Raw genomic sequence first — 18,394 nt, forward strand, 5'->3', positions numbered from 1 at the left:
GGGAGAGGGGGTGGGGGAAGCCGATGCATCCTCCCCTTCCCCTTCCGACCCATCCATCCCGGCTCATCTTCGTCACCTGCTCCATCTCGATCTCCTCCCACATCGCGCCCATCTCCTCTCCGTCACACATGCCATGATTAAAAACCCCCATTGATCACTCCACTACCATACCCATACCTCCTCCATGCAGATCCTTCCAGACTTCGTCCATGCCCACTCTTGGCTTCGATGGGCGAATCACTCAAAAGCGAATGCCCCTTCCTCACCCCCTCCCCCCTTCCTCCCTCCGTCAACCACCCCCACGTCACGAACACCTCACTGTTGACGCAGCCCAGCATGGCCGCATCCCAGTTCACCCCGCGTACGTCCATTACCCCCCCTCCTTCCCTCCTTCCCCTTTCCCCGCCTTCCCCCCCCCCCTTCCCCACTCCCGCCTTCCTCGCCTCGCTATGCCCGCGGCCTGATCCGTTTTTTGGATGGACTTGATCGCGATCACGAACACGATCATGATCACTCACACTGGCCATGACTGAACCCCTTGCCGCTGCGCAATCCCGCCCACGTAGTGCCCGCTCAGCGCAAGTTTGCCAAGAAAGAGGAGGAGACGCTCGAGTACTGGCGCAAGATCGATGCGTTCCGTACCTCGCTCAAGCTGTCGGAAGGCAAGCCCGAGTTCTCGTTCTTTGATGGCCCACCGTTTGCCACTGGCCTCCCGCACTATGGCCACATCCTTGCGGGGACCATCAAGGACGCGGTGACGCGGTATGCCCACATGACGGGCCACCACGTGACGCGCCGGTTTGGGTGGGACTGCCACGGCCTGCCGATCGAGTACCTCATTGATAAGAAGCTCGGCATCACGTCGCGCCAGCAAGTGCTCGACATGGGCATTGCCGCGTACAACACCGAGTGCCGGTCGATTGTCATGCGCTACTCCAAGGAGTGGGAGCGGGTGGTCGAACGGGTCGGGCGGTGGATCGACTTTGACAATGACTACAAGACGATGGACACGCCGTTCATGGAGTCTGTCTGGTGGGTCTTCTCGCAGCTGTTTGAGAAGGGGCTGGTGTACAAGGGCTTTAAGGTCATGCCTTACTCGACCGCCTGCTCGACGCCGCTCTCCAACTTTGAAGCTGGCCAGAACTACAAGGACGTGTCGGACCCGGCGGTGACCGTCTCGTTCCCGCTTGTGGACGAGCCGGGCGTCGCGCTGCTGGCGTGGACGACCACGCCGTGGACCCTGCCGTCGAACCTTGCGCTGTGCGTCAACCCGGAGATGACCTACGTCCAGGTCCACGACACTGAGCGCGACACCGACTTTATCCTGCTCAAGGACCGCCTTGCTTCGCTCTACCCTTCGGCCAAGAAGGGCAAGGGCAAGGGCAAGGGCAAGAAGAAGGGCAAGGCCAAGGCGGCCGGCGACGATGGCGCGGCGGCTTCGGGCGACGACGCGCCCAAGTTCACCATTGTCCGCGAGTTCCCGGGTGCCGAGCTCGCCGGGCGGCGGTACACCCCGCTCTTCACCTACTTTGCCGACAACGAGGGTGCCGAGAACTACTGGCAGGTCCTCACCGACGACTACGTGTCTGCCGACTCGGGTACCGGCGTTGTTCACCAGGCGCCTGCCTTTGGTGAGGACGATTACCGGGTCTGCCTCGGCGCTGGCGTCATTGTCAAGGGTGGCGAGCTGCCGTGCCCGGTCGACTTTGACGGCAACTTTACGGCGCGGGTCACCGACTTTGCCGGCGTCCACGTCAAGGCTGCGGACAAGGCCATCATCAAGAAGCTCAAGGACGAGGGCCGGCTTGTGGTGGCTGGCTCGATTGTGCACTCGTACCCGTTCTGCTGGCGGTCGGACACGCCGCTCATCTACCGCGCCATCCCCTCGTGGTTTGTCAACGTCACCGCGCTCAAGGAGCGCCTTGTGGCCAACAACAAGGAGTCGCACTGGGTGCCCGAGGAGATCGGGACCCGCCGGTTCCACAACTGGCTCGAGAACGCCCGCGACTGGGCCATCTCGCGCAACCGCTTCTGGGGCACGCCCATCCCGGTGTGGATGTCCGACGACGGCGAGGAGGTCGTGGTCGTCTCCTCGGTGGCGCAGCTCGAGGAGCTCACCGGCGCCACAGGCATCACCGACCTCCATCGCGACACCATCGATGACCTGACCATCCCGTCCAAGCGCGATGGCATGCCGCCGCTCAAGCGCATCGACGAGGTCTTTGACTGCTGGTTCGAGTCGGGCTCCATGCCATACGCCCAGAAGCACTACCCGTTTGAGAACAAGGAGTCGTTTGAGGCCTCGTACTTCCCGGCCGACTTTATCGCCGAGGGCCTCGACCAGACCCGCGGCTGGTTCTACACCCTCCTTGTCATCTCCACCGCCCTCTTTGACACCTCGCCATTCAAGAACGTCATCGTCAACGGCCTCGTCCTCGCCGCAGACGGCAAGAAGATGTCCAAGTCGAAGCAGAACTACCCCAACCCCGAGACCGAGATCATCGACGTCTACGGCGCCGACGCCCTCCGCCTCTACCTCATCAACTCGCCGGTTGTCCACGCCCAAGAGCTCAAGTTCCGCTCCGAGGGCGTCTTTGCCGTCATCCGCGACGTGTTCAACCCGTGGTACAATGCCCAGCGGTTCTTTGTCGAGTACGCCAACGAGCTCGCCACCGCCGGCCACGCCTTTGACCCGGCCGCCGGCTCCGCCACCACCAACCTCATGGACAAGTGGATCCTCTCCGAGTGCGAGTCGCTCATCGCCTTTGTCCGCCAGGAGATGGAGGCCTACCGCCTCTCCACCGTCGTCCCGGGCCTGCTCACCTTTATCGAGCTCCTCACCAACTGGTGGCTCCGCCTCAACCGCCCGCGCCTCAAGGGTCAGGCCTCGGTCGACGAGTGGAAGACATCGCTGGCTGTCCTCTTCGGCATGCTCTTCAAGCTCACCGTCACCATGGCCCCGCTCACCCCGTTCCTCGTCGAGGACCTCTACCAGTCGCTCAAGCCGGCCCTGCCCGAGGAGATGCTCGCAGACTCGGTCCACTACCTCTCCTTCCCCACCGCCGACGAGTCCATCCGCGACCCCGCCATCGAGGCAGCCGTCGCTTCCATGCGCAAGGTCATCGTCATGGCCCGCGTTCTCCGCGACCAGATCGGCCGCTCGTCCAAGTACCCGCTTGCCAAGATGATCGTCATCCACTCGGACGCCGCCGTCCTCGACCAGCTCGCAACCGTCGCCGCCTACGTCAAGGACGAGGCCAACGTCGAGGACATTGTCTTTGAGACCGACTTTGCCAAGTACGTCGACGCCCGTGCAGAGCCCAACCACCGCGCCCTCGGCCCGCGCCTCGGCAAGGGCGCTGGCAAGGTCTTTGGCGCCATCAAGCGCCTCGACACCGCCGCTGTCGCCGCCTTTCTCGCGAACGGTGAGCTCGCACTCGACGACGGTGTCACCCTCGCCGGGGACGACATGACCGTCAGCTTTGTCAAGCGCGAGGCCACCGACGCCGATGCCACCTCGTACGAGGTCATCACCGAGGGCGCCTTTGTCGTCCTCCTCGACACCACCTTTGACCAGACCCTCGAGAACAAGGGCCTTGCCCGCGACATCCTCTCCCGCGTCCAAAAGCTCCGCAAGTCGTCCGGCCTCGTCATCGCAGACTCGGTCGACGTCTGGGTCGACCTCGCCGCCGCACCCTTCCTCGAAGACGTCCTCGCCCAGAACGCAGAGACCATCACCAACGTCCTCGGCGCGCCCGTCCGCCCGCTCGCCTCCCGCCCGGCCCTTGCCTCGTCCGAGATCGCTCGCGAGACTCAGAAGCTCAACGGCGCCGAGTTTGACCTCGTCTTTACCCGCCCCGTCGCCCTCCTCACCGCCCAGGACGCTCCGCCCGCCCTCGCCGCCTTTGTCGCCACCCTCAACGTTGCACACCTTGCTGCCGGCGACATTCTCGACTTTGAGTTTGACGGCACTGCCCACCACCTCGTCGTCGGCGAGGACGTTGTCGTCTCTTCCAACATGTAGCCGCCCGCAAGTAACAGCGCCTCCATGGGCTCCTCCTCGCCCTCGTCATTGCTTTACCGGCAAGTGTTCCATCGACGTTGCGAGACGCAACTGCCCGCTCGTCCGCCGCGTCGACAGCGACGATGTGCTCTGCATGGCTTCGCCTGACTTCACCACAGCACCCGTCCGGCCAACCGAACGCCGTCGGAACGCAGCGTCGGAGCCGAGGCTCTGTCGTCCGGCTTCCAATCGCTCCTCCGATCGCCGCCGCACAAAGATAGGTGTCGAAGGCGTCTTGAGCATCGACGGCGTCGTCGGCGACCGCGAGCTCGGCGAGACCTGCCCGCCGGAAAAATCGGTCAGAATCTGCAGCCGCACCCCGGGCCGACCGGTCGTCGTGCTCTGCGACGCCGTCCGCGAGTGGCTCCGCGACAATGTCCGCGACATCGAGCCCGAGGCCGAGCCCGACGGCGATCGCGACCGTGACCGCGACGGGCCGCCCGGCGCGACCACCACCGACAGCGACGAAACCCGCCGCATGCTGGCTTGTTGTCCGGCTGGCGCCACCCGGTTTCGCCGCTTGCGCCGCCGTGCCGAAAGTGTTGTGCCGGCTGCCGGCGGCAGCGGCGATGGCGGCACCACCGTCGGTGTCGCAGGCCGCTTAGCTCCCTGACTCTTCCCCTTCGTCTCGCCGAGCAGAGCCTTGGCCGCCGCCTCAGCCTTCTTCGGATCGACCGCCGAGACCGAGCTCTCCACACTCGTCGTCCTGCTCCGCACCTCGACCGGCTCACCGCTGACCCGCAGCGCCTTGGCTCGGAGTGTGGGGAACTGACGCCCAGCAAGGAGCTTGGCATGAAGCGAGTAGAGGTCAAACTCGCCGGAACAGGCATCAAACGCATAGGTGCCCAGCCGGACAAGCTCTGCACCCTCAAACAACCGGTTGCGGAGCGCCGCGACGGTCGTGTGTGAGACCACTGTCTGCCCGCCATGCCCGGCGTCGCCGATCGCCTGCGCTTGGATCATGTGCGGGCCGATATAGTTGAACCGCTGCGTCCGCTCATCGAACACCCGCTCCGGCTTGCAGGTGTGTAGCCCGACACGAACCCGAAGCCCGCGGAAGAGCCACGGTGACGGCTTAAAGGCAAACAGCATCGCGTGTGAGGCCATGGCCGAGTCGACAATTGACGATGAAGACCATGAGGACGACGGCGACGATGGCGCCGACAAGCCATCAACCACTTGGTCCTGCTGCTCCTCGGCCTCTGCGCCAGCTGTGGCCTCGGAGCCAGCTCCTCGAGCCCGCTTTCCACGCTTGGACCGCGCCATCGCAGCCGTCGGCCGCCGCAGCTCGTGTTGTGTCTCGGATGGTTGTCCGCAGCTGCCGTCGGCCGCGCCGATCGGCACCTCTGCCGTTGCCGCATTCTTCAGTAGCTCGTCTGGCCACGGCGCCTCCATCAACGCGCTCTGCAGCTGCAACGCGCACGCCACCGCATCGCCTGCATGCTTGTATGCAATAATGAATGCATCGCCCTCAGTCCGCACCTCGTAGCCGCCGGTCAGATCAATGAGGTCGTGGAAGACCGCGTTGTGCATCTCCATGGCCTTCTTCATGGCTTCGGGGTGGTCTTCCCACAGCGTCGTCGACGACTCAACATCGGTAAACATGAGCGTGATCTTGCCGCTCGGCGCGTCAACGGCTGCAGCCTCAATAACGCCCTCCACATACTTGATCTTGGCTTCCTTCGCCCGCAAGTAGTAGAGAACGACAAATACAAGGCCACCGCAGATAAGCATACCAGCCGTGGCGCCCGCAAGCCACAGCATGTACTGCGTCGACGTCGACGAGCGGGTGGCCAAACATGCGTTCGTACCGGCGCAAACGCCACACGCGTCGTCCTGCGCGCCCGAAAACGCCACAAAGTCGCACCCGATGCACGACGTGGCGTTGCCAAAGCACACTCCACACACATCCACGAACCGGTTGGTGCCAAAGCAGAGTCCGCACGAATCGCGTGCGACGTCGCCACCACCGCAAATCCCGCAAGAGTCGAGGGCCGCATTGTTGCCAAAGCACTCGCCGCACTCGTCCAGCGCAGCATTGCCGCCAAAGCATACCTTGCAGCTATCCTTGTGAAAGTCAGTCGGGACGAGGCCGGCCGAGCCCGAGCAAACATTGCAGCTATCGACGACAGCGCTGCCGCCGCACACCCCAGCGCAGTCAAAGTACGCGCCGACGCCGTCGCAAAACACTGCGCACGTGCTCGTATTGCCGCCGCACACCCCGCACGCATCATACACGGCGCCGCGGCCGTCGCATCCGCTGCATGTGGTGTTGTCGCCACCGCACACCCCGCACGAGTCGGTGACATTGGCCGCCGATCCGCCGCACCCGCCGCACGGGCCAAAGCAACTACCGCACACATCGTCAAACATGCCTGGCGTGAGGCCAGTCGTCCCGCCGGTGCACACCCGCACTCATCGAGCGCCGCACTCCCGTTGCACACGCCTGCACAGTCAAAGTAGACCGGCTCCGGTGCAGTTGCGTTGCACGACTGAAGGCATGCGCCCAGCGACGCTCCGCCACACACTCCGCACGCATCAAAGTGCTGTCCGCCCAGAGGAATCGGTACACCATCGCATCCCAGGCACGAGCTGCCGTCGCCGCCGCACACTCCGCACACATCCAGGGTCCCGCCAGAGTTGGGCACGCCATCGCACCCAGCGCAGCTCGCGTTGTTCCCGCCGCACACTCCACAGTCGTCCATCCCGCTGTTTCCGCCGTAGCACACGAGGCACTCATCCAGCGCCCCGCCGCCACCAAAGCACTCGCCGCATGCGTCCTTGTCCGAGTCGGCCACATGCCCGGTGCCCGGCCCCGAGCACACCCCGCATGAGTCCAAAGTGGCCGGAGCCACGCACGACAGCCCGCTGGCAGAGACTCGGAAGACAAACAGCCCGTTGTGCGAGCTGCTGACATCAGTGTAGCTCACGCTCACGTCGCCAAACGCACTCGAGTCGGTACCGGACTCTGCCACAAACGTCACGTTGATCTCTCCGCCGCTGGCAGCCAAGGCGCCCGAGGTGAGCGACGCGCTCACCGGACTCACTGCGAGCACCCCCGTGAGCCAACGTCAACGCTCACACTGACGGCTGTCACATAGACATCGGCGTGGGGCGCAGTTGCCGGCGCCAGCTCAAAGATTGACCATCCCACTCCGCCGCGGGCAACAGGCACCAGTCGCGTCCCATCGCTAAACTCGGGCGTTGTGTCGCCAGACGAGACCGCGACCAATCCGGTCCCCCAAGAACTTCAAGGAGTGGTGGCGCAGGTACGCACATGCCCGATTCAGGTCCGCTCAGCATGTACCCTGCCACACACGCCGTGCAGTAGCTCGAGGAGCCCGAGCACTCGGCACAGAACGCTCCACTGTCGCACGTCCCACACACGCTCGTCTTGCTCACAAAGTAGCGACCAGGTGGACACGGCTTGACGCACGAGATACCGTTGTCTGCAGCTGCGAATCCCGGCGCGCAGCTAGAACATCCGCTTGATGGCGTCGTCGTACACAGCGCGTCGGCGCCACAGTTGAGCACTATTTCGCAGGAAGCCGACGGGCCAAAACCCTTTTTGCACGACGAGCACGCCGCATTGCGCGCGCCGACGCCACACGTCTGCGGCACGCCGTGGACGCACGCGGACCCGCTCGTCCCACATCCGTTTGGCAACCCAGTCGTGATCGCCCCGCCGCTGCATACCACGTTCGGCTCGCAGGTGTGCAGCGCCACGTTGCCGCACACCGCAGAAACGCTGTCAAAGGTCGCAGATCCCATCGCACCCGACACAGACAGGCCGGCGGTCAAGGCCGGCGTGCTCGCCGCGTTTGTCCGGACCACACTGGTGGTCACATTCACAGCCGCGTTTGCCACAACAAGTCCTGGAGTCGGCCCGCTGTTTGCCTCCACCACAGACTGCGATATTGATGTGCCTGTCGCCGCATACAACCCGCTTCCGTCGCCGCTGGCGCTGTTGTTGGTCACCGTCGCGTACCCGACATGAATTGTGGAGCTTGCACCGGGCCCCAGCCAGATACCACCGCCGCCGCCACTCGCGGCGTTGCCCGCCACCGTCAGTCCGCTTGTCGGCTCCAGCCGGACGTCGATGCCACTGTTCGAGCTCGCTACAGCGATGCCTCCGCCATCAGAGCTCGCGCTGTTGCCCTCGACCAGCCAGGCCAAGGAGCCAGTCGAGACCAGCGATACGTCCGCGGACGCTGGAATGGCAATTCCGCCGCCGACTGCTCCGGCGCTGTTGCTACGGACTGTCCACGCCCCGGTTGCACTCACAGACCCGGACGTGCCGCCCAGACTCACGCCACCACCTGAACCGCCGGCTGCGTTGGCCTCGGCCGTAATCGTGCTAGCACACGCCAGCGAGCCGCTCAACGGCGCCAGCCACATGCCACCACCATCGCCGCTAGCAATGTTGCGGAGCGACTCGATCGTCACACTTGCATCCATGGCACCCACAACACCATACAGCCCGCCGCCAGAGCCGCCGGCCGTATTGTCACTCACCACTAGTCTGCCCGATCCCATCACGCTTGCCACACTCGCCAGGAACACCCCGCCACCATTCAAGCCTGCCGAGTTGCCGCGTACAACCGTCTCGGGCCCGGCGAGTGCCAGGATCGATCCACCGCCAGAGACTTGAAAGCCACCGCCAGATCCTGTGCTGGCCGTGTTGCCCTCAATGAGGCAGCCAGATATCGTGACCGCGCTTCCGGACTTCATGTTGAGAAGCATGGTGCCGCTCGTGCCGCTCACCGTGTTGTTCATCACAGCAACATTGCTCAATGATGACGTGTCTGCGGCCTGGAACCTGACCAACGAGCCAGATGCAGTGTTGGCACGAAAGACGACGTTGGTGAAGTCATTGTAAGAGACTGGTGCGGTCTTGATCATCTCTGTTGCTGTGCAGCTTTCCACCACCACATCCTCAACTTGCATGACTTTGGCAAAGCCCTGAAGATCGATCAACGTAGCTGACACGGATACTCTTGTGAACGATGTGTTCGTGATGAAAACAGACGCACCGGACTTGCTCGCAATGAGCCTTGGGGTCGACGGCGCAGAGATGTCAATGAACGTCGAGTCTTCAAGCTCGACTATTTGGGGAACCAAGGACGCGCCAGTATAGCTTGATGCAATGTCACTCACCGACAAGCTGTAGCAGCGCAAAATAGCTCCGTTGGCAACAATAGGGCCGTTCAGAGTACCCAGGCTAGAGGTGATGGTCACGTTGCGCAGGAGAAGGTCGCTCAACGACGAGAGGTTAATGATACCGAAGCCGGAACTCGCATGGCGGCGCGGGCCATCGACGACCACATTGATCACGGAGACTTCTCCATTTCCAACCGGCACTTGAACAAGACCAGTGACATTCCGCACAGCCGTGTCCTCAATGACAACGTTGCCGAGTTGCACGTCAAAGACAAAGTCGGCGCCATGTTCGACCACGACGTCCGATACAAACAGAGTATGTACATCCGATGCAAATCTGCCCGACATGACCATATCAGGATAGATGATGGAGACGCTTGTCAAGGTTACGTCGGCGGCATGGGCATTGCCTGGATCGAGAGCAAAGAGAGGCTGAGAGGCCATTCCGGGCGTGCAGACAATGAGCGAGGGGTTGGCCACATCATTCGAGCCACGGACCACGACAGGGAAAGTCGAGGGAATGACGACCGACGTATTGCATGTTGTGTATGTACCAGGCATGAGCTGGAGAATGTTGTCGGCAGGGGTGAGGAGCGCAGCATACGCCGCCACTGAGGCCATTGGGCCAGGGGGTACCACGACGGCGCCAGCCCCCGCACCGACCGCAGCCGAGTCGAGGAGGAGGGCGACGGCGGCAACGAGAACAAAGACGGGCAGTCTTGCCATACATCCACCCACATGGTATTGCCCTTGTTCTCGGGTGAGTATACCGCTCTTGCTTTTTGCCTTCATCTTGCTTGTGTTGGTAGCAAAGGCGGCGGCGTGCGGTGGTCCGTGACCCGTGATGCGAGTGCGGAACGTGAGCGTGCACCATTTGTGTTTGCAACGCATCGAACAAAAAAAGTGGTGCGCTGGCAGCGTGGGCAGGGCAGCCGTGCCCGCCGCACTGTTTACCAAATCGACCACCCTTACCGTTAGAGAGGGGGTACAAACCTACACAGCGGACATTTGGCGGGCGATGTGTTCAATTGGCAAACTTGGCGCGTGAGGCCTCGACAACGGCGCGTTTGAGACTCTTGATGACAAAACCGGCCGACTCATTGAGCTGGGCGACAAGCTCGAGAGAGTGGCCCACGTCGTCGTTGTCGTCAATGCCCATCAGCTGCCGAATCCAGAGCTCAATGTTGAGACCGGCCTTGGTAACACTTGACCACCGCTGGACAAGGCCGAGGATCTCGATCGCAAAGGTGTAGAGCGCAAAGGCATCATCGCTGCGCGCGACTGCCAGCTCCATCGACGCCACGACCTCCTGCTTGCACGAAATGTACCGCCGCAGGCGCGAGCCAAAGTGCGAGATGAGCTCGCCGCGCTCGGTGAGAATCTCCTCCACTAGCTCGGGATCAACCTTGGCCCGCAGCAGCTCGAGACGCTGGTCTGCGGTCTCGACGCTCACCCGCGCCCGCACTCCGAGCTGCAGCTCCTTCATCTGGTCGCGGATGCCGCTGATGAGCGCAAAGTCCGGTACGGTTGCAAGCACGCCATGGTTGGCAGCAAAGACGACCGCAGCATCGCGTTGAAGCATCGACACAATGTCGTGGGCGAGTGGAACAAAGGCAAATGACTCGCCGTCACCAGCCTCGCTGCCGCGCACAGCATCCTTCCACCGACGCACGTGCTTGAGGATGTGTAGATTGGGCGAGCCGGGTGACTGTGCCTGGCTTTTGCTGCTGTGCGAGACGTCGAGCGTTGGCCGGACAGGTGTCGAGACGTTGTCGGTCGAGACTGGCTCGAGAACGCGCGCGCCTGGCCGCTGCTGCGAGCTTGTCGTCACTGCCCGCTGTCTCGACATGGAGGTTGGTGAAAGCAGCCGCGACGGGACAGCAGACATGCGTGCTGGCGCTTCGGAAGCCCCGGGTGGCGGATCGGTCATCTCGGCCATCTCCAGCTCCCGGATAGCCGGTGAGCGAACGGCTTTGAGGGTGGCGTACTTGCCCGGTTCACGCTTGCGCACGGGGCGCGACGGTGCTGGTGCCTCGGACGCCCGCGACCGCAGCCCACGCGAGCCATGGCGTCCGCCCCGTCGCTCGACGACAGCCGAGACCGAGCGCTTCATACTAGCTCCCGCCTCGCCATCGTCGTCCGAGTCGATGGTTTCGTCGCCCTGGTTGTCAGGGCCGAGGATAACTACGCGGTCGACAGACCGGGGCGTCGACTCGGGCGAGTCGGGCCCGAGAATCGAGTCGACACGCGGGACAACCGAGAGCCCCGAGTCGTTGGCAAACAGGCCATCCTTATTCGATCTCGACGATGCCTGTCGCGCGAGCGCGAGCTCCATGACCGTCTCGTCAAACAAGACGAGGTCGAGGCCGGAAAAGTGTTCCATAAGCACGTCTGCGAGTAGCGCCTGCCACGCATCGACGCTTGACTCGCCCTCGTGCTGGTCCCACAGCTCGGTCCCAACCACCGCATCAAGGCGGTGCACAAAGTCGGCCCGCGACCGCTCGCGCGAGCGGGTGTTAAGAGCATGCAGCATGTTCCGCCACTCAGCAAAAGCGTTGACGTACTTGTCCGGATCGACATTGTTTTGGTCGAGCGAGAGCTGTGCCGTGAGAGCCAGATGCTCCTCGAGCACTGAAAAGAGCATGTCCGGGAGTGAGACCGGTGACCGCCCGCATCCGCGACGCTCCAGCCCAGCCACGCGTGCAGGCATCCGCCCGGCAGCCTCGTAGTCGGCGGCCAGCGAGTGGAAGACCGGCGTCCGCTCGCTGAGAAGCTTGGCCAGCTCCGAGTGTCGCTCCGGTACACTAGCGCCAGCCCGCAACACCGCCAGCAGTGCCGAGAGCGCCGACACCCGCGCCTCTTCGCGTCCGAGCATGTACGACATGAACAGACTATCCCACACGAAGAAAATGAGTGAGCTCGGCGACGATGGCGCCCATAGCGCGTGCGCCAGCGTCTCCGCCAGCGACTCGGCTCCAGCCTCGCGATCAGGACCAGGCAGCGCCACCGTCGACGCCAGCTCACCGAGCTCCGGCACGCCCAGCGCTGAGCCGACAGCGTGGAGGGCGAGGACGCACTCGGCATCGTGCTCACGCGCAGAGTGCAGCGACCGAAAGTCAAGGTCAATCGCCAGGAGCCAGGCGTAGACGTGAAGCGGGCCGAGTGGACCGAGCGTCACACACGCCTTGGGTGCCGGCCACAGTCCGGTAAAGGTCTTGCCAAGCAACGACATGGCGGCAATGAGATCGTACGCCGCCGAAGCTGTCGTCTCGAGGCATGCTGCCTTGACCAGGACGGCAGCCATAGGCGGAATCCTCGCCTTTCCGCCCTGCTCCGACCACATCGCCGGATACGCAGTCTCGAGGTAGCTCTTAACGTCGAGCTGTGCAAAGAGCTCGACAATGTCGGGCTTGGGCGAGTCGCCGTACCGCCCACTCCGATCAATGCCGAGGAGCGGTCGGAGGAGGAGCGAGCGGACGGCGGCGGCAAAGACATAAAAGTTGGCCGCGAAAAGGTCGGGCGACGATGTGAGGCAGAGACCCATTGTCGCCCACAGCGCTGCGCCAAGTCGGGCAACAACTTGCTGTGCGCCAGCGGTTGACGTATCCAGATCATCGGCGGCATCGTCACCGCCGCCGTCTTCGTCGCTCTCGCCGCTTCCGTCACGGCTTGTCCTCAACGGGTCGGCGTGGAGCAACGCGCCAGAAGGCACGCCAACGCTCAACCACCGCCCCAAGTCGATCGAGTCAAAGACAGCTGCGAGAGAGACAAGCATCTCGCGAAGGAGCGGGAGCTCAATGGCATCGTACGCGGCAGCGGAAATGCCTATGTGAATGCGCTGCATGAGCGCCTCGAGCACATTCATCATAAACTCGCCAGGAAGAGCGCGGAAGATCTGCAGTGCGCGGCGCGCCTGGTGTGGATACTTGGCTTTGAGGCCCCACTTGAGCGCCTCAAGCGACCAAGCGTGCATAGTGACGGTCTCGCGGCCCATGAGCTGGACCAGATCACCGACAAAGGCCTGCAGCGTAGTGGTAGATGGGTCGTTGTCGCCAACCTTGAGCCGCGGGTGGAGCCGCGGTTCACGCGCCCACAGCGGCGCCTCGGTGGCGGTGAGCGAGTCGAGCAAGCCATCGACGAGCTCGTCGGACGCCGTCGATGGAGCCAGCGCTGCAATGACGTTGACAAGCAGGACTTTGGCGTGGTGCCACACAACCGAGTTGGGCGAGTCCATGAGCAGGACGCCGGCGTTGAGGACGACGTGGGTGGCGTCGGTGAGGACAAAGGCGGTCTCGGGAATGAGCTCCGAGAGCAGGATGACAGCCATCTCAAACTGCGAGATCCGAGCCGACGGCGGTGGCCCGGCCCGGCCGCGCTCGAGAAACGCCGGCAGTAGCGAGGCTTCCGAGGTGTACGAGCGAAGTGACTGGGAAAAGGCCTCGTGCTCGTCCGACTCGCGGAGCTGGAGCACGTTGAGAAGCATGAGGACCACGTCCTGCGGGACGTACCGGACAAGGTAGACAACAACAGACTTGGCAACCGGGACAAAGCCCGGCATGTCGGCGTTGGTCCCGACGTCGAGCAGAAAGGCCATGACGGCATAGATGGGCAGGGTGGCAGCAACCAGCTGCCACGCCCGCTCGAGCTGCTGCACATGCGCTTCGCCGTAGAGCAGAGTCAGCTTGAGGAGCGAGCGCAGGAGGGCAATGGTCCGCTTCCGTGAGCCAGCGGCCTTGCCGGCCTTGGCGGCGCGGACTTCGGCGTCGGCAGCAGCCTCTGTCACCACCTTGAGCATCGGCAGCATGTAGTGAAGGACCTGGTTGACAGTCTCAAAGCCGAGCTTGCGGTCGACAAGCAGGGAGTGAGTTGTCTCATACAGCGAGCGCGCCAGATGCGGGCACGAGGTCATCAGACTCTGGACAAGCTCAAACTGCCACTGCAGGCACTTGCTGGAGACGTCCGAGGCAAACTGCCACTTGCCCTTCATGATGAGCGACTCGGCGGCGACGCCAAGGGTGATGGCGTCAATGACCTGCAACGCCAGCTTGCGAGTCCCAAGCGTCGGCGACGCCCACTGGAGCAGCGCGAGGTGGAGCGCGGGGCCAAAGGCAATGTCGGGGCCGGGTTTGCGGATGGCATCGGTGCTGTCGCCATTGCTGGCCTGCTCACTCGGTTCGTTGTCGGCGGTTCGGACTAGCACAAAACGGCCGATGGCATAGAAGAGCGCTTCCCGAATGGGCGCAGCCTCGGTCTCGAGAACAAGCGCGGACATGCGGTCGAGAACACCGGTGGTGGTCTCTGGCGAGCAGAGGGTGGCCGACTGAGCGAGAATGAGAAAGGCGGCCTGGCGAGCAATGTCGAAGAGCGGCGCATCGCAGTCGGCGCACTGACTCAGCAGCTTGCGAGTCCAGGCCATGGCCTTGCCGGTGGCGGCAAAGACGCCGTTCTCAAACTCGGGCCCGTACCATGTGCTCAGCGCCGCCGAGGCCATGACAATGGCGGTGGCTGGCGGGGTTGTCTTTGCAACAGCAAGCGGGGCGAATGCTTCAAAGAGCTGCTTGCGGAGCTGCTTATACATGAATGAGAGCGACGAGAGGCGGAGGAGCGCCTGCGACTCGATCTCTTGCAGTGTCTCCTCAGAGTCGGCCAGCTCATCGTCTGAGTCGCCGCTGCCGCCGCGGGTGGTGCTGAGCTTGCCCGCTGAGTTGAAAGCCACGACTCCCGACCGCGCATCCCAGCGGTATCCAAAGTAGCACGCGTTAAGATCGGCGACAATCGACGCTAGGTTCGCCGCCATCAAGTCGGGCGCGTCGTTGGTTGCCCGGTCGACGACAGCACGCACGTCGAGAGGTACGAGAGAAGGTGCTTACGAAGTGAACCATCCATGTGCAAAATGTCCGAGTCGAGGCGCGGAACGAGGAGCGCCATCAGCTGCGATGCCGCCAGCTGGGTCCGCAGCTTTTGGTCGGTGGTAAAGACCGGTGGTGGGCCTCCGTCAGAGTCGGAGCTGCCGGCGCCTCCCGAGGCAAAGAGCGAGTCCGAGACGAGTCCCGAGACAAACGAGGTGATAGCGGTGACAAAGGCGCCCGCATGCGAGGTCGAGGCCATGGGCACCGCCTCGAGGACGGCGTCGACATGGGCTGGTGCCGCTGAAAAGAGGGCGGCAACGGTCCAGGTGTAGAACTGGAACGGCGAGATGGTCCACAGCGAGGTCGGCGGGATGACAGTGAGGTCCGGGCGAAGAAAGGCGGACGGCAGCGGTGGTGGCGCGTTGGGATCAGACGACGTCGGCGGAGCCTTGTGCGGAACGGTCGCCATGGCAAGCGCAAGGTAGTTGCGCCAGGCGGAAAAGGTGACCTTGATGGCAGCGCGCGCGACGTTGGAAGTGTCGCCGATGACGACCGCCTTGCCAATCGGCCGCGGCTGGACGGCGGCGAGGCGGCCTAGCGCAATAGGCCACATGATGCCGAGCGCTGGGGCGAGGGCCTGCCAGCGAGCGGCCTCGGCGCCGAGCGCACCGAGGAACCGAGCCCAGGCATCACGAGCAGAGCGCGACTCACGCGACGACAGCTCCTCCACCGTAAGCTCGGAAGGAACGTCGTCGGGCGAGTCGAGACGGTGTGCGCGGGCAAGGAGCTGCGAACCATGCGAGATAATGAGGCCCATGATGGTGACCGGCGGTGGAGACCCAGAGTCGATTGCCGCGTTGTTCAGATGGACGTCGAGAAGAGTAAAGCCATGAAGCGCGAGTGAGCGCACTTCGCCAAGGACCGAGCAAAGCGCGAGGAGGAGGGAGGCGCGGAGCGAGTCAACGTTGAGCCCATCGTTGGCCGGTGCCTGTCCGCTAAGACTCTCGTTGTGAATTGATGGCGCGCCGTAGACAGCAAGCGTCTCAAGCCAAGACACAAGCGTGCGAAGATAGGTCGGAAGCAACTCGCGGGTCAGCTTGTTCTCTGCCGGCAGGCTGCGGATGTGAACCGAGAGGTGATTGATGAGGTCGGCGCGAGCCGAGCCCCAGTCGGCAGCTGCGTCAAAGATGGCCCGTGCCGAGGCGTGGGCAGCGTCGCGAAGCCGAGCGTCGGTGTGGACCATAAGCTTGACGAGCTTGGCGAGGATCTCGGGCATAGTGTCGAGGTACGAGGAGGAGACACAGGCCGGAAGGGCGCGAACAAGCGCGAGAAGAAGGCCAAATGAGAGGCCGGAGCCAAAGTGAGTGGCAAAGGCATCGGCGTTGGGCGCAGTAGCCTTCGAGTTGGAGAGGAGCAAGTTACCAAGCTCGGCGTCGAGAGCCATCCACCAGTGGGAGAGTGAGGAGAGAACAAGCTCGACGTCGTAGAGAACGTGCGAGACAGCGGCACTACGGCAAGCGTCGTCCATGGCGGCGAGGGCGCCAAACCCGAGCGCGGCACGCTTGGGCCACTTGATGTCGGTGAGGAGGTTGAAGAAGGCAGCATCCATGGCGAGCTCGGGGGCGAGCTGAACAAGGGCAACAATGACATCGACGTAGCAGTTGAGCGGCGTGTGTTCGGCGAGGGCAATGTCGACAACCTGAGAAAAGGTGAGCGAGCCCATAGCCATGATGCGGGCCATGGGTTTGGAGCGGCTGAGCGTCTTGAGGGCCGCCTTGCGCGAGGCTTTGGCCTCTTTGGCAGCCTGTTTGGCCGACGGGATGGGGAAGAGGAGCGAGGTGACCTTGGCGAGCGGGGCATCCAGGGCATCAATGACATCGGTGTGGCCAATGTCTGGGTCAAGGTCGAGACGAAGAGCAGTGAAAAAGGTGGCGAGAGCCCGAAGCGCCTCGGCCCGCTCGGTCTTTCCCTTGAACATTTTGCAGACCGGGCTGAGAAAGGCCGACGACGAGAAGAGTTTGGGCGCCAGAGCCAGATTGGCGTGTCTGAGTGGGAGAACGACACTAAGAGCGAGGTAGCCGTCAGCAGCAGTCTTGGCCTTGCCGCACATCTTGACCACGGCCTTGTGCAAGTCCGAGACCGTGGCGGGAAAGCCCGGAAGGCCTCGGAGCTCGACGAGGGCGTCACGGTCGCGGAAGAGAGGTAGCAGAAGGCGCGGCAGGCCACGGAGAACCTCGACACGGACATCGCCTGACTTTGCTGCAGGCTTGCCGGTCTCGACAATGCCTGCAAGCTTGCCGAGGAACGAGAGGACCAGCCGCGGAGTCTCGGGCCGCGGCGTGGCCGCGGTGAGATCGAGCGACGAGACGGCCCGGAGGAGATGGATGATGTGCGGCGGCTTGGCGGCGTCTTCGAGTTCGGACGAGAACTCAATAATGATGTCCTTGAGCTTGACGGCGGAAGTGAGAGCGAGGACAGCCGAGAGCTGGCTCAAGCCAAAGACGGCGTTGGCCTCGATGGTGGTGAGATCAAACTTGGACGGGATCTTGGACGGGATCTTGAGCTTGGACCGGATGCCATCGTAGGCGGCACGCATGATCTGTAGGGCTAGCTCTGACGGAAGCGCCCGAAGGAGGTCCGGAGTGAGGAGGGTGGAGAAGAAGAGGCCAAAGAGCGCGGCGTGGGTGCAGGCCTTGCGGATCTTGAGCAGAGTCTTGGCCTCGGCGACGGAGACGGCAATAACCGCAAGCGATGAGCTGTCATTCAAAGATCCAGAGTCATTAGTCGAGCGCACAGGCGCCGAGTCTGGAGCCTCGTTCGAGTGCCTGGCAAAGGCATCTGCCTGGGCATCGCCCACTTCGAGCGGGACGTAGGCGAACCAGTTAAGGAGAGCAGAGAGCGAGGCCGAGACAGCCGGTGAATGTGGTCCGAGGCGAGTCAGCATGGCCTTGAGCGAGCGCAGAGCATGATGCAAATCAAGGGCAGTATCCTCACTCAGTGCATCTTCCACACGAGGTTCATCATTGACCGGAAACGATGTGGTGGTCCTCACAAAGGTCTTCGCTGCGAGTGTGGTGGCCAAGTCAACGACGTCGGCCAGAGGCGTGGGGGCTGCCACCGTCCCCGGGATAGCCTTCTTGAGTGACCACGCCCGGACAAGAGACACCATAGTAGAAGAGAGGTGGCGGGAGAGAGTGGTGGGGGGGGTGGGGGGGGGGGGGTGGCTGAGTTGAGTGAGTAGGAGGGGGGGGTGGGGGCTCTCCCCTGAAGGGAGGAAATCCTTATCTTTTTCATCTTTTTCCGGCACCCTCCCCCCCCCCCC

At 63.3% G+C, this 18,394-nt stretch overlaps 4 protein-coding genes across 4 annotated transcripts; 1 reads left to right on the forward strand and 3 right to left on the reverse strand.

Moving 5' to 3' along the window:
- Positions 1–316: 316 nt before the first annotated feature.
- AMSG_05297 (isoleucyl-tRNA synthetase) lies at positions 317–4,059 on the forward strand. The gene is made up of 2 exons (XM_013902557.1): positions 317–361; positions 567–4,059. Exons 1-2 carry the CDS (start codon positions 337–339, stop codon positions 4,022–4,024), a joined length of 3,483 nt encoding a protein of 1,160 aa, XP_013758011.1. The 5' UTR covers positions 317–336; the 3' UTR covers positions 4,025–4,059.
- A 1-nt stretch (position 4,060) lies between these two features.
- On the reverse strand, positions 4,061–7,293 carry AMSG_11871 (uncharacterized protein). The gene has a single exon (XM_013902615.1). It carries the CDS (start codon positions 6,434–6,436, stop codon positions 4,070–4,072), a length of 2,367 nt encoding a protein of 788 aa, XP_013758069.1. The 5' UTR covers positions 6,437–7,293; the 3' UTR covers positions 4,061–4,069.
- Positions 7,294–8,315: 1,022 nt separating this feature from the next.
- On the reverse strand, positions 8,316–8,965 carry AMSG_11872 (uncharacterized protein; the record flags this gene model as incomplete). The annotated part of the gene is made up of 2 exons (XM_013902616.1): positions 8,316–8,322; positions 8,352–8,965. 2 exons carry the CDS (start codon positions 8,963–8,965, stop codon positions 8,316–8,318), a joined length of 621 nt encoding a protein of 206 aa, XP_013758070.1.
- A 1,268-nt stretch (positions 8,966–10,233) lies between these two features.
- AMSG_05299 (uncharacterized protein) lies at positions 10,234–18,241 on the reverse strand (the record flags this gene model as incomplete). Its single annotated transcript, XM_013902558.1, has 2 exons — positions 10,234–15,004; positions 15,094–18,241. 2 exons carry the CDS (start codon positions 18,239–18,241, stop codon positions 10,248–10,250), a joined length of 7,905 nt encoding a protein of 2,634 aa, XP_013758012.1. The 3' UTR covers positions 10,234–10,247.
- Positions 18,242–18,394: the final 153 nt, after the last annotated feature.

Source organism: Thecamonas trahens (genome assembly GCF_000142905.1).
Source record: "Thecamonas trahens ATCC 50062 unplaced genomic scaffold supercont1.22, whole genome shotgun sequence".
Taxonomy (NCBI): Eukaryota; order Apusomonadida; family Apusomonadidae; genus Thecamonas; species Thecamonas trahens.

Excerpts from the sequence above, each read along its gene's own strand:
- AMSG_05297 (XM_013902557.1), top strand. The coding sequence starts at position 337 with ATGGCCGCATCCCAGTTCACCCCGC. Across the intron at positions 362-566 it reads CGCATCCCAGTTCACCCCGC|TGCCCGCTCAGCGCAAGTTT; the intron begins GTACGTCCATTA and ends CCGCCCACGTAG.
- AMSG_11871 (XM_013902615.1), bottom strand. The coding sequence starts at position 6,436 with ATGTTTGACGATGTGTGCGGTAGTTGCTTTGGCCCGTGCGGCGGGTGC.